General features: G+C 32.1%; 2 protein-coding genes across 2 annotated transcripts in view; both read left to right on the top strand.

Moving 5' to 3' along the window:
• The window catches only part of LOC106686462 (uncharacterized), a 38,795-nt gene extending 25,595 nt beyond the window's left edge, over positions 1-13,200 (top strand). Inside the window, exon 2 of the mRNA XM_014429798.2 lies at positions 12,331-13,200. Within this exon, the coding sequence (XP_014285284.1) occupies positions 12,331-13,007 (677 nt within the window). The 3' untranslated portion in view covers positions 13,008-13,200. The remainder of the gene's footprint in view (positions 1-12,330) is intronic.
• Positions 4,112-7,021, top strand: LOC106686466 (uncharacterized). The gene has a single exon (XM_014429802.2). The coding sequence runs from the start codon at positions 4,220-4,222 to the stop codon at positions 6,299-6,301; it is 2,082 nt and encodes a 693-aa protein (XP_014285288.1). The 5' UTR covers positions 4,112-4,219; the 3' UTR covers positions 6,302-7,021.
• Positions 13,201-14,852: the final 1,652 nt, after the last annotated feature.

Here is a 14,852-nt window from a genome sequence, read left to right as displayed (position 1 = left end):
CAAAATTAAATAAAATATAAATGGCGTTGATGACCAATGAAGTTTGGCGCCACTAAACAACCAAACAAACAAACTACTATTCCTACGAAGGTAAAGGCCATGGACTACTTTATAGTACATTAAACTAGATTTAATTTGATTGCTAATAGACATATGTTCGTCAAATGGAGTTTGAGATAAAGATTTTTCAAAATAAATTAACTAATTACTGATATTTCAGTACATTTTTATGAAATGTTGCTTTTTAAAAGGCTCGAGAACTATTGGATATAAATACCTCTATTATGGCTAATATGTAAGCAAATTTACTCTTCTTTAAATGGTGTTCTTTTAGATGTTAGTAGCTTTTAAGATATAGTGCTCTGAATAAAAAATTAATGCTTTTTTGAGGTTTTGAAACAGCCGCCAGTTTTTATTCCCTCTAACTATGCATGACAGACTCATCAGTTTTAACTAGTAATTATACATAGTTTTCATTACATTAGTTAAAAATTGGGGTGAGATAACTGCTTTTTTTTCTTCCCGGCTCTTGTACTATGAGTGTTTCTCTTAGCAGTCCACTCCTAACGTCAAATCATTTTTTTCTCATATGAGTATTTTGCTCACATGGACACCTCCTGCGTTTCTTATTTTCAATCATAAACCGAGGCAAGAAGATTTTAGATTTTTAAAGAAATTTGAATTCTCCAGCCCTGCATGGAAGAGCTACAATATACAATTTTAATCCCATTTAATTGCATTAAAAGTAATCGTAAAGATTTTTGTCATCATGACATCCAATTGTAAAGAAATAATGCTCACGGAACACCTCTTAGGGGACAAAGAAGTAGGACACTACTTAAAAACAATCCATCCAAACTTCAATTAATAGTTTTTTATTTATTAAAAAAAACGGATTAAATAGAAGATGTTGCATTCATTGCAAAACATATAAAACTTTAATAGCAAAAATTGATTTTAATTTCTAAAACTTCAAATTCATCTACTATCCAATCCTTACAATCCAAAATCCTTCCTAAAATCCTTACTTTGTCACAAATAAAATCATCCATAAAGACCTTAATGTTCCATATGTAACCGATCTACCCCAATCCAGATATTACTCCTTCCATTATAAACTCCAAACCCACTAGTTTCTAGCCTTGCTTCCTCTTCCATTCCTGACGGTCCTCCCAGGCGCCTTAAAAGAAGATGGCCACAAGACCTTCTAATGTAGAAATATTATTAGAGTGTTACCAATGAGTAGTTTTTCTACATTGCCTGTATCACTCTATTATGACCTTCGATCAAATTTACTGGATGTATTTTTATGTAAATACAGTTGTGAATATGAAATTCATTAAAATAAATTCTAAAAATTAATTTTTACATATGTATTGTTTGCGCTTTATGTATTTTTTTTTTATTAGTCTATTTTTCTTTTTGGTTTGTAAATAGTGAGTTTTGAGAAATATTTCTAGTTCAACCTTTCTTTCTTTATTAAAGAGGTAATATTATTACTTTTTGTTGATAGAAATACAGGTTTAATTTATGCTAGTATATGGAGTGTTTTTATTTGTTTACGTACCTTTATTTTTTATTTTTTTAATACCTCCTTCCCAGTTATTTCTGACATACGGGGAGGTTATCTAGGGGTGAAGAACCTATTGTAACCATGGTGGGGGGTCAAGTTTTTTTATGATGGCGGCCCCGAGAAATGAAAAAAGTCGAGCCCCCCAAGCCGGATTTGAACCGGATTTGCATTTGCATCGTTCAATGGACAAAAATAAAAAATCGAGATATTTTTTTAAGAGTTATTTACTATTGAGATTTTTAAACTAATCCTTAGACTACTGATGTATACATATATTAAACTGTTTACATTTTTCTATGAGGCCATATAAAAGGTTAAATTCTAGGAATTAATTCCTTTTGAGGTGACCAAATTATCAGTTACAATTTTTTTCACGTCCCGTGTGCGTCTCTTCTTAATAGAAAAAACCACCTATACTCATGGAATCTAAGAGCCAAGGTATATTTAATACATTTAATACTGTAAAAAAATGGGAAAGTTTAATAAATAAAATCTTAATTCTAACAAATATCAGGAAATTTCCATTTTTCCTAATTTTAAAATGACTTTTCTTAAAAAAGCTAAAGCCGTTGTAGAATTATTAATGGACTGTCCTCAACCAAATTAAAAAAAAAAAGTTGCATTTTTTTTAAAAATATTTTTTCAGAAAATTTGAAAACAAACGCCGATGTTTTAAACATCTGGCGTTCCACCCCACCGAGCGAAAGAAAGAAATAATCATGTTATTTTCAATAGAATATTTTAACTTAGAAAATAGCTAAACTTGTTTCGAAACAAACACTCGCAAATCGTCTAGGACAAATACTTTTGGAGATCCAATGAGGTATCTGCTTATCATTTTTGACCCCTCCATTGCTTCACAGAGAAGTATATCAAGAAAAAATATAAAAGTTATAAGATATTGAAGGTTTTTTAATGTCTCAAACTTCGAATGTAAGTTTAAACGATTTTATTTCAAATTTAGAATCAGATACGTCAGATTCAGATTCTGATGATTTGTTGTAATTTTGTATTAATGTAATTATTATTATTTTTACTTTCAAGCTCTGATTTTTTTTTACCCCAATATCTACATATTATGAACCCTTATATTATATCTAAATCTTTGGTGTAATTTTCTTAACTTATTAGGTGTAATTTGTTTTATTTACAGAAAAATAATTTGTATTTATCATTAGAAACTAACTAGCTGCGAGTCCTGTCATTGATGGGTTATTATTAAACACCTATCCAGTCACCCTCCTCATCTATTTGGGTTTGTTAGTAATCTTGATGAAGTTTCTTGCAATAATGCATTAACTACAGATTTTTGTTCACCAACTCCACATACTGTGCGGTGCTGCCTGCTGTTCTCTGGCTACTAAGACCTGCACCTCAACCACCTGAGCAACGGACGGCCTTTTTTTGTTAAACCTTTAAATATAATAATTTGGTAATTATATCCATCTTGCTATTGGCTGGTAGTCTAAGTTTATTTATTGAACCCTCACTGCCACTACAATAAATATATAAAAACATTCCAGTTCTTGATGTACAACTCTTAGGATATCTAGAATTCACTGTGTTCGTCAATAATTAAAGATGTATTTGATCGCATTGAGCATGGCTAGGATTGATAAAATATAATTACTTCTGATTTACATCCTTATTTAATTATTATTAATTTATACATAAAAGCACAACGCAGTTCTTCGATTCCTCACCATCGCAATCTGCAGCCTGCTGAAGCTCCACTTAAAATACTATCGCTGTATACATATAATATAATACATTGTCAACACTATTCGGAAAAGTTTGTCTTTTAGTCCTTGATGCCATTCTATAATACCTAAAGGTTGCAGCCCCGCAAAAACAAACGTGGAGTAGCAACGCCTAGATTCATTTCACCACTGGGAAATAGTTATATCAAACCCAAGTGGGAATCGAACCCACACCGTTCTCAATCAACATTCCTCATCCCTGTCCACAACGTGCTTGCCCATCACATGCTTGCTGTCTTTGTATATATTACGTACTAAAATGTATCTATTTCGCAAATAGGTTTATACTTATCGGGGTTCTTCACTGGCCATACCCCAACCATCTTCTCATATCTATTTAAACAATTGTTACAAGTCGTACAATTCAAGAAAATAATATAAATAATAATCATATTATTGCAATTTGTTTGGAAATTTTTAAATATATAAATTTAAATATATTAAGCCTACTAATTCTCTTGTTTACTGATCGAAGGACGTAGACAGATAATTAAATCTTATCTTCTGATAAACGATGGAATCATTTTGCATTTATACAGATTTAATATCTACTGAAGAATATTATTAAATAATTAATGAACTTTCCTTAACTATATTCGAAATTGTGATTATGCCTTTGATTAAAATGAAATGTTTATAGTTTTCATTAATTAAATTATCACAAAGGCTTTATAAAAATTAAACCAATTAAAAAAAAAAAATCAAGGTTATCGAGGTCTAGACTAGTCCAGAGTGGGGGAGCATGCGCAGAAGCGAACTCGAACATGTGAGACTAGTTTCATGTTGTGCGAGGAAGTGAAGAGTGCTGCGAATTATTTAAAATATTTACAGTTTTTATTTGGAAATTGTGAATGGTAGTGTTTTAGTGTTTTTGTTGTATTTTACAATGACAGACGACTTGATCGAGTACATCCTAGGGAATCAACTGACATACGAGCAGAAGTGTGGCCTCAAGGACCAAAGACCGACTCCGTACCTGCCGATGACGCTGAAGGAGCGGAACCAGTCTCGGATCTTCCAGCTTAGGTGGTACGAAAAGTACCAATGGATGACCGGAAGTGTCAAAACACGCAAACTCTATTGCTACTATTGCATCATCTTCGGAGGAGAAGCGGACTGGTCGGAGGAAGGTATTGGGACCATCAAGAATATCGATAGTAGAGCACAGAGGCACCAGACATCCAAGATACACATCCGAAACACTGAGATGTACCTCATGCTTGGCAAACAACTACAGGTGGCGGACATCCTGTCTGAGGCCACTCGTGCATCTCTGTCTCAGTACAACGAGAGAGTGACCATCAATCGAAGAGTAATGTGCCGTCTGATCCAAGCCACCATCTTCCTCAGCGAGCGGCAGCTCCCGATCCTCTGTGGTGAAGGGTATTATGATGAGTTGTTGAAATTCATCGCCCAAGAAGAGCACTCCATCAGAGATTACCTAGCTAATTCAGAATTGAGGCTGCACACACACGAGGCACAGTTGAAAATAATAGATTCGATCAAAATAGCAGTAAAAAAACATATTTGTAATGAAGTATCAGAAGCCCCCTTTGTTTCGTTCCAGGTGGACGATATGTCAGATGTAAGTTGTAAGACCCATTTGAGCCTGACATTCCGCTTCTGCAAGGACGGCAAAGTGGTCGAAAGGTTCATTGGATTCTACGACTTTTTGAAGAACAAAGGAGCAAAAGGAATAGCAGACTTGATTCTGACAATCTTGAAAGATTGGAATTTGAATAGCAAACTTGTAGCACAGTCTTGCGACGGACCACTCTTGATGGCTGAGCCTCCAGGAGGCATTCAGGAATTGGTGAGGATGAATTACCAGAATATACTCTCAGTCCATTCAGTACATCATAGCCTTCCTCTGGCCATGTTGTATGGTTGCCAATCTGTACAAAGCGTGAAGAGGTTAGTCGCCGATTTGGCTGCCTTCGACGCATTTTTCGGCAAGTCGTCACAGAGATTTGCAGTGGTTGCAGAGAACTGTTTGAAGATTACTTTAGACAGCATCAGCCATTGGAACTTTCGTTCCAGGGGAGTCACAATCATCCTAGCTCACTACACAGATTTCATACGGATTTTTGACGAAATAACCGACAGTACTTTCATCTATCTGGATCCATACACATATGCATCAGCAATGAACCTCAAGCATCGATTAGCAGATCCTATGTTTGTCTATCTCCTTTTCCTTTTTCAAGAAATATTCTTCTTTGTTGATCAACTTACTAACTCTATGGATATTTATATGACTAGAGATGTATTTACATTCCAAAAGGAAGTGAAATCTACGATAGAGAATATCACTAGGCTTAGGAATACCAATACTGTGACTTCTTGCATCGGCAACAGCAAAAATCTAAATGAGAATTTAGAATATTCCAATATGGATCTAGTTTCCTTGACTTATGAGATAATTGATCTTAACCTTATTCAATTGGATAAGAGGTTTCCCAACTTGACACAACTACGCTTCTTAGAACTTTTGAATGACCAAGCGTTCTTGCGATACGACTCCACTATGTTCCCGGACGAGATACTAAAACAGTTCGTAGATCAATATAAGTCCAGCGATCTCAGTTGTATATTTCAGCAAGAAGCACTCAAGAATGAGCTGTGGAATGTGTACGGTGATCCTGAAAAAGTCCTGCCTCCAGAACACCTCCTCAGATGTCTTTATGTGAATGGGCTCCAGGAAGTGTACCCGGAAACGGCCAAGTTGCTCAGCCTCGCTCTAACACTGCCCATGTTCGAACCTACAGAGGGCGGTAAGAAACTCAAAATCATCAAGTCTTATCTGAAGAAGTGCGTTACAGACGACAAATTGTCAAAACTGGATATCCTCACCATTGAGCGTTCTTTGCTCAGTCAACTTTCTGCTGATATCGACTTTATCAATGAAGTGATCGATAACTTCAGTAAACTTGACAATTCTATAGAGCTTCAATATAAAAGAGTATAGGAATCAATTTAATGAAAACGATAAAATGTATGTTTAATATTATTATATTATTTTACTATTTATTTTTAACTTTTTAATTACGACTGTGTATTTTGGCTACCTTTCAGTAATTTAAAATTGTCTCAGACTAACTTTATAATTACATGTATGGTTTTCATACATAGATATAGTATAATTGATTTTGTTTATATTACATACACGATGTCATTGTATAATCTATCCCCATTGTGTCATCCTGATAATTGTATTATCTCATAGTTTATTGTATTATCTTTTACATGTTTCATGTTTATACTCTTATTTAATTATTTCACTACCTACAATTCATTTATACTTAATTTTTTTTCTCTTGTATTGTACTTATATTATATTTTTTTTTTACATGTTATTTATTTTATATGATTTTTTTCATTCCCCTTTATTCTTGTTTTCACATTTATTTTACCTTATTTTAATCTTATGTTTTACTAACATTTCTAATCGTTCATGCTGTGCACAAAGTTATTGTACTTCATACCATGCCACCACCTTCTCCTACCAATAGATATTTCCTGTTTCACTTTATTTTCTATCAGTTAGAAATCAGATTAGTATTTTATATTATTTTTTTACTGATATTTTAAGCTCAATTTATCTATTCCCTGATGTACTAAACTTACCTTTATTTATTTCTTCCTTTTAATTTCACCATATTTGATACTAATTCTTCCATCATAACTGAAATAATAACTCATAATTATTCTATTTATATTATTTTCGTTTACTTCGTTTCTTTATTATGTATATATTTCACATCAATCTCAATGTTTAGTTTTAACACACTTTGCAATAATTGCATCTTGTTTCATTGTTCTAGGGTAAAACGTTCGTAACTAATACATTTTTTTTGTGCTACTTTGTGTACCTTGTTTATTTTTACCACCTCCCGGACTCTTTTCTTACAATTAACAACACAAGATCAATTTAATTTTACAATAAAATTGAATTTGGTGTAGAATTTAATATTTGTACGATACTGGAGTAGGTTTAAATTAAGAAGCCGTTAAGTTCAAAAGTTTCCACAGAGAGTAGTTCTTTGCGCTAATTTTTGAAGGTTCGTATCCAAATTGGTCGTCCGCTCAGGTGGTTGAGGCGCAGGTTTGAGCAACCTGAGAACTGCGTGCGGCGCCGGTTCGAATCCGGCCAACTTTTTATTTTATTTTTTATCAGAAACATTTTAATTTAATTACATAAGCGTGGATACAGAACAAGAACTCTTTGATTTGTAGCCAAAAAACAACATTAAACAGATTCACCACAAATCCGGACCTGCTCAAAAAATAACCCATCCACACGCTTGGGCATTGACAAACGTAAAGAGACATAGGCTCTTAATCTAAGCTTTAGATAGTCTCAAGTTTCGAGGAACCCTCCTGGATACTCTGAGCGTCTACAAAATGGTTTCCTGATCCTACAATGGGTTCATGGCCCTTCAGGTATGATAATTAAATTCTGACAACTATGACTAATACATTATCCTTGTTAAATTGGATCCAATCCGATAAATATTGAAAATGTAATTCCTGAATTCCGTTTAATTTTTCGCTAATGGACCGAGAGAAGTTAATAAATTCTGGGATAAAACACTTCGTGGGGGTGAGTTCATGAATAACTGATGAGGGGCTTCGGCGTTTCTCAATTCGATTCGATTTGTAAATGTTTTACGCTTAATCGATTTTCCTTTGTGATTGACTTCCTGCACACAAGCACCAATTAATTACTAATTATTAATTATAGTCAAACTATTGTTATTTTTAATGTTGAGAAGATAGTTGACCGTGGAATAAAATATAGGAGGAGAAAATGGTTGGGGGTCCGGTCAGTATATTAGTCAGTTTCTGGCCTTCATCAGAGGTAAGAACAAAGAGCAAAATAACAACCAATGAATACAAAAAAACAACAGAATGATTGAAATAAATAATTATACAGAATGAAAAATATAAAAATTAAGTGATGAAAGAAGCGGAAAATAAAATTATTCTCATTTATTTTTTATTTTCCACTTCTTTCGTTACTTTATTTTTATTTTATTATTTTATTTTCCACTCCTTTCATTTTGATTTTCCTTCTGTAAACATTATTTACTTTAATCATTCTCTTTATATTATTTTTTTTTTAATTCATTGTTTGTTATCTGGATCTTTGTTTTTAGCCCTGATAGAGGCTAGAAACTCTGGGCGAAAGATTAGCATTATTAAATAAGTTCTATCAATTTATTTGTGTTTTTTACTGACCGCACCCCCAACCATCTTCTTCTCATATTCATATTGTTATTTCGTATTTCTTTAGCAAAAATAAAGAGCTGAAGCTCCATTTATATGCTTAGTGCAATTTAATCTTAATAGTAATAACAAAGTATTTTATTTTACATTCAAGAAATAAAAAAAAGAACAAAATAAAGACAGGCAAAGTGGAAAAAAAACCCAAATAGAAATTGTACTATATAATCAATAAAATAAAATCTCGTTCTTTAATTTTTATCAGATGCATGTGAATTTAATTATGTAGACGCATAGTGTTATTATAAATAAATATTCATGGTATGTTAAATCCAAAATAAACCACTAAAGGTAATTAACAAGATTTAAAATGATTTTGAACCAAACTGTTAAATGCTGGATCTAAACGTTTGGTACTTGCCAAGAATCCATGACTTGTACAAATGCTTGGCATACAAAGGAAGCAACAAATATCGATATCCACAGTATTGTTTTGTTTTTTTGAACTTTTTCGGTAATTATATATGATTTACTCTATTTTCATTACAAAAAGGTAAAAAATAAAGATATTCGAAATATAAAGAAACGTAAATACCAGCAATGTAGGTTGTAGATGATAACAATGCATATAAAGAGTACTACATTACCTATAAATCCAACCTGCGTTCTATAATTTGTATCAGAAACTCTAGCAAGATGCTATGTCGAATAAATAATAAACTGCAATATTGAATAACAAGATTTGGAACAATGAATTTACACCGAATCGATAGAATTTTAAAATATACAATCTTAATCAAGAGTCAATTATTTAATCTGAAAGTCGTAGAAATTCTTTAATTAATTAAAACACGGAGAGTGCAAATATCCATATGTTAGCAGTTCTAAAAAAATGCAAATAAAGGAGAGGTTGCACCGCAAGCCCGTACATTTGTCGCCAAAAACTGACTCAAACTAGGCCACAAATTCTGGCCAATTTGTACTACCCAATTCAAATAACCCATTGTTTTGCTAACGTAGGTGAAACACCTCTAAACTAGAGTTAATTATTGATTATACAATTAATTAAAACACGAAGAGCATAAATATTCAATACTTAATTAACAATCTTATATTTGTGCTGTGTTAAATAATAAATTATTATTAATCCGTTAAAGTTAATTGACAAGGTTTGAAAAAACGTATTTACACCGAAACGAATTTAAAGTATACAATTTTAAAAAAAAAATTATTATTAAATAAAAAGGTTACGCTAAAATTCTTCAATCAAATAAAACATGGAGAGCACAAATATTATGTGTTCTAAGATAAAGCAAACTGAAACAAACGAGTGGTTGCAGCACCAGCGCCTTTTGATTAGTTCCGGAAACCGAATTTAACGAGTCGGCCACAAGCTAACTTGTACCAGCCAATTCAAATAATCCCTCCACACGCTTGAACAAGTCCCAATTTGCCATAGTTTGACAAATGAAATATTACCGACCTTGACAATTGCGATAAACATTATCGTGTTTAGCTGGGATAAAGGGATCAGTGATATTGTGCATGTTGAAAATTTATTGGATAGAAATCTTTTAACATCTTGTTAAATAAAATACAGAGAGACTCTTAGTTATTATGCTGATAATATTTTAAGTAAGAAATTAAACAGATATATACACAATATTAAAAATAAAATAGAAAACAAATTTAAAGATAAGAATATACCACAATATATTGATGAACTGATTGATAAATTAGTTAACAAACATCAGGCCTACCGTGATAAGAGAAAAAGTTATAATGTTAATGAATTAAAAAGAACGGAGGAAAATTGTTGACTGACTGAATATAACAATAAAAGTTGGTACGGGTGTGTTCTAAGAAAAAACTCACATAATAATTAAACTATTTAATGTGAGCCAACGTTTCGCCCCACGTTGCAGGGCTTCATCAGGACTAAAAAAGAAAAAAAGCTCTTAAATTAGCTAACAAAGTAACCACAACACTTAAATAGATTAAAAATAAAATAATGATGAGAAGATAGTTGACCGTGGATAAAATAGATGAGGAGAAGATATATAGGTTTGTGAGCAGCGTAATTTAAAGTCCATGTTATATGTTAAATGCAGAGGAGCTTCTATCGGATTTTCTAACGTTGTTGTCTTTATGAGATAATAAATTCTCAACTAAAAAATCAATTTATCAAAACGACAGTAGACAAAATGTGGAGCTCAGCTGGTCTGTTGCGTGACGTCATTCTTCATTTAATAGACAAATTAACAGAATCTCAATCATTTTAAATGTTATATCATTTTAACATACTAAAAGAAGGAAATATTTTAACTAGAGATCATAAATACCTCTATTATTTTCGGCAGAAATACTGCTTTCTTATATTTTAATTAATGTTTATATGAAATATATTTATATTTATAAAAGTATGATATATAAGCATTTATTAACGATATACAAAAAAGTGTTGCTTATTCAATGGGCCCTGATTGCTTTGTGGATTATCCCTGTTTTAATTAAACTTGGGTATTTCCCTGCTTCACTGAGTTAATTAATTCCCAGCGATGGGATTTCTCATTTTGAGACAATTTTATGTATTCATAATACCTTTAAATATGTATTATATTTATCGTTATTGCCTGTACATTTATTGACTTAGTTAGTGGGCTCTTATTTACGGACAAACATTGAACAGACAATTATGAATTAAAACAATGGTGGTGTGAATGTTGTTGACAATAAATACAACATTATTTATATCATTCATTATAAATTATATAAGTACTTTATGTACTTTTCATTTCTATAATGCTCTTATCTTGTTTTTTCTTAGCTCTGATGTAAACTGGCCAACACTTTAAAAAATATATACAACTAAAAATTAATCAACTAGTAATATGATTTTAATAGAAAATTACATTAAAAAAAAATTTTTTTTTTTAGGCAAATGTGATAAATGTTTTAGAACACATGATAGTCTTGGGAAGGAATCACTCAATGGTGGTACTTTGTTTATTGCTTTAAATTAGAAATCCCGCGATCATCTTCTTTTCAGATACCTCGGCGAGTTATCAGAGGTTGTTAAAGAAGAGGGATTAAGAACTGGGTTTAATGGGTTTGGGTGGAAAAGTAGTTTGAAATGATAGGAGGTATATTTATTTTGGCTCAAATCTGCAACGAGTAGCATGTTGAGGTCTTTATAGATGAGCTAATTTGTGACGTAATAAGGAGCATCAAGGAGTTTGGATTGTAAGGATTGGATACGGAATAATTTGATGGTTTGGTGCAGCCCAAAAGATCAATTCCGTATCTCCAAGTAGGTTTGATTATCATAGTGTCGATATATATATATATATATAAGTTAAGTATTGGCGAAAGCAAAATGTCAAAAAAGAGAAGAAGGAATAAGATGTAACACGTTTGAACTGCTGTAACATACTGGCTTTATTGTATTCGGTACATCTGTTATATACGTTCGATCAGCTGATCCCCTCAGTCAGCTGACATTGAAATAACAGCTGACTCCGTAACTCCCGTACCATAACTTATATATATATATATATTGTTATCAAGTAGGTGTTATAGTAATCTTGTCGTTTCAGTCCAGGATGAGGATTTAAAATAAATTAATAAAAATAAATAAGGATATAAAATAAATTAATAAAAAGGTTAAGACTAAAAGGATCTACTTTATTAGAAACAATCAAATATGAAATCATTTTAAATATTCACATATTATTTGTATTTTATTTTAATAATTTTTCTGTCTCGTTCTAGTCAAATCATGCAAAGAGAGGTGGAAAAACATCCGAACAGTATTCCGAAGAGAAGTTGTATTGTGGAAAGGCAGTTCCAAGAAACCGTATTACTTGAACGACGAGATGCAATTCATGTTACCATTTCTTTCGAGACGAGGAAGGGTCATCCAAATCAAAAAAGACAGCTACGATTTTTCCAATCTGGGCGATGCATATGACAATTCATTCCGCGATGAAGCTGAAGATAATGAAGGACACACGAAGATGCCCACGGAAGATCCACTCAACATAGTTGAAACCGTTACACACGAGCTTTCAGAAGATAAGAGATTCTTCAATGAACCCATTCGGATAAAGGAAGAAAGGATAGATGAGCCAGGAACGCCGGAATTCCTCCATCCGGAGACACCGAGTGACCAAGACCAGTCGGTGAGTTCTTTAGCGGAAAAAGACCGGATTAATCACCAGCAATACAAGTCGACTGAATCACCACCGCCGAAGAAGTTGAGGGCGGAGTGCTACTGCCTTTCGGATCCAGACCAGCAGTTCTTGTTGAGCCTGAAGCCCGACCTGGAGCAGATGAACATGGAGCAGAAGAGGAGGTTCAAGAGAGGCATCTTCAGTCTCCTCGCCGACATCATGGACAACGATCACAGGTCCCAACCATCACCATCACCTTCCTCTTCATACCGCTAGAAGCATTGCTCAAGTATTCCACAGAGTTTTTGGACTGAGGCCCTCAATTATATTTACTTAAATGTCTTATAAATGAGGCGGTGAAAGGAACTGTGGTATAATTCAAAATAATGTCGTTTTGAGAAACAAAATCTTTAAAATATTAGTACTGTAGTAAAATCTGCAATTTAAAATTTACAATACCTGTAGTAAAAACTGCTTTGTTATTTTTTAAGTAAAAATAATTTTTATTAAGTAAAAAATAAATTATAATTTCTTCTTCTAATGATTTAATCAGAGAATATGACAAGAATGTATAGTTCGGTGAAATTCAGGTTGTTAGTGAATTGATGAGTGTATTAACATGTAGTAAGTATTAAATTATAATTTTTTTTTCTTTTCTAAATTATATCATGTAAAACTGTGATAAAAACTTTTAACTATGTAAAGATATTTATGTAGTAGTATACTTAAAATGATAAAACATCAACTATAATATACAATATCGATGATTTATTTAATACTCTGTTTTAGGAAAATTACAACTTTTCAAATAATTTTCTTAAAATAGAGAACCATTATTTATATTTTCCGTAAAGCTAGTTTAAATTTCCAAAACCATGGTAATATATGTTTTTAATTATTAAATTAAATTAAATCTCAAATCTTAAATCTTAAACTTATGAAGGGGCAGGGTTGCAGTACTTTGTAAGGAAGAACTGTTATTAAACCAACGGTTGAACAAGGAGGTGATTTAGTAAGAATAACGCACGGCCGCCAGATTCTTACACTACGCACCCACCTCATGAGACTTAATAGGCCCCGAAAGGGCTCCAGACATTATTGAGCTTTCTTGGCAACAGTAAAACAGAGAGCAATTATCTGTCTCCACTGAATTCAAACCCGGTTACTTGAAGTTAGTAGCACAGTGCCTTACCACTAAGATCCTATAGTTTTAATTATAGTAATGCTTAATTTAAAAAAATAATAATAAAATGAGGTTGTTATGCAATGTAGAACAATGATTTATATAAAAAATTCTCTCACCGCCTCAAATAATGGACAAGCTGTGAATTCTGATAACTATAAATATGCAATAATTCCTAAAAAATAATAGAGCTATTAAAAAATATTGAAAAGTAACATCCCAAAAATTTACAGTTTTTAGTATGTAATATTTGAGATAGCAATAATATTTGTAAAAAACATACTGTAAATCCATGGAACTTCTAAGTCCTGTAGGTATATATATTTTATTCTAATTATTATTTTTTAAATAAATAGAACCTTATTATTTATTTTGCATGTTTTCACTTACAATTGTGTTTCATCCTGTTACATATATATTTGCAATCCCAAATATTACTTACTGATGGCTAATACATTATTTATAAGACATTGTTACTTTACAACATCTTTCATCGGTTAAGTATTTTTTTTTTTTACTTTCATTTACCTATATATGGAATAAATAGTAGAGTACAAGAGCCAGGAAGAAAAAAAGGCAGTTATTTCACCCCAATTATTGATTACATTAATGAAAATTATGTATTATTAATAGTCAAAATTGATGTGTCTGCCAATTATAGGTAGGGGGAATAAGAAATGGCGGAAGTTTCAAAACCTTAAAAAAACATTAATTTTTCATTCGGAGCTCTATATCTTAAAAACTACCAACAGCACTAGAAAACCTTACAGAACATTAATTAAAGTAGAGTTAATTTGAAAAAATATGAGCCCTATTAGAGCGATTTAAGCTCAATAGTTTTCGAGAAATAGCTTTTTAAAAACTAACATTTCATTAAAAATCCATTCAGAAATCAGAAGTTGATGAATTTATTTTGAGAAAAGAACTATGTGACGTAC

The sequence above is a fragment of the Halyomorpha halys genome, unplaced genomic scaffold (assembly GCF_000696795.3).
Source record: "Halyomorpha halys isolate HHAL.00 unplaced genomic scaffold, Hhal_1.1 Scaffold824.1, whole genome shotgun sequence".
NCBI classification, from domain to species: domain Eukaryota; kingdom Metazoa; phylum Arthropoda; class Insecta; order Hemiptera; family Pentatomidae; genus Halyomorpha; species Halyomorpha halys.
This window is presented reverse-complemented; position numbering and strand designations above follow the sequence as displayed.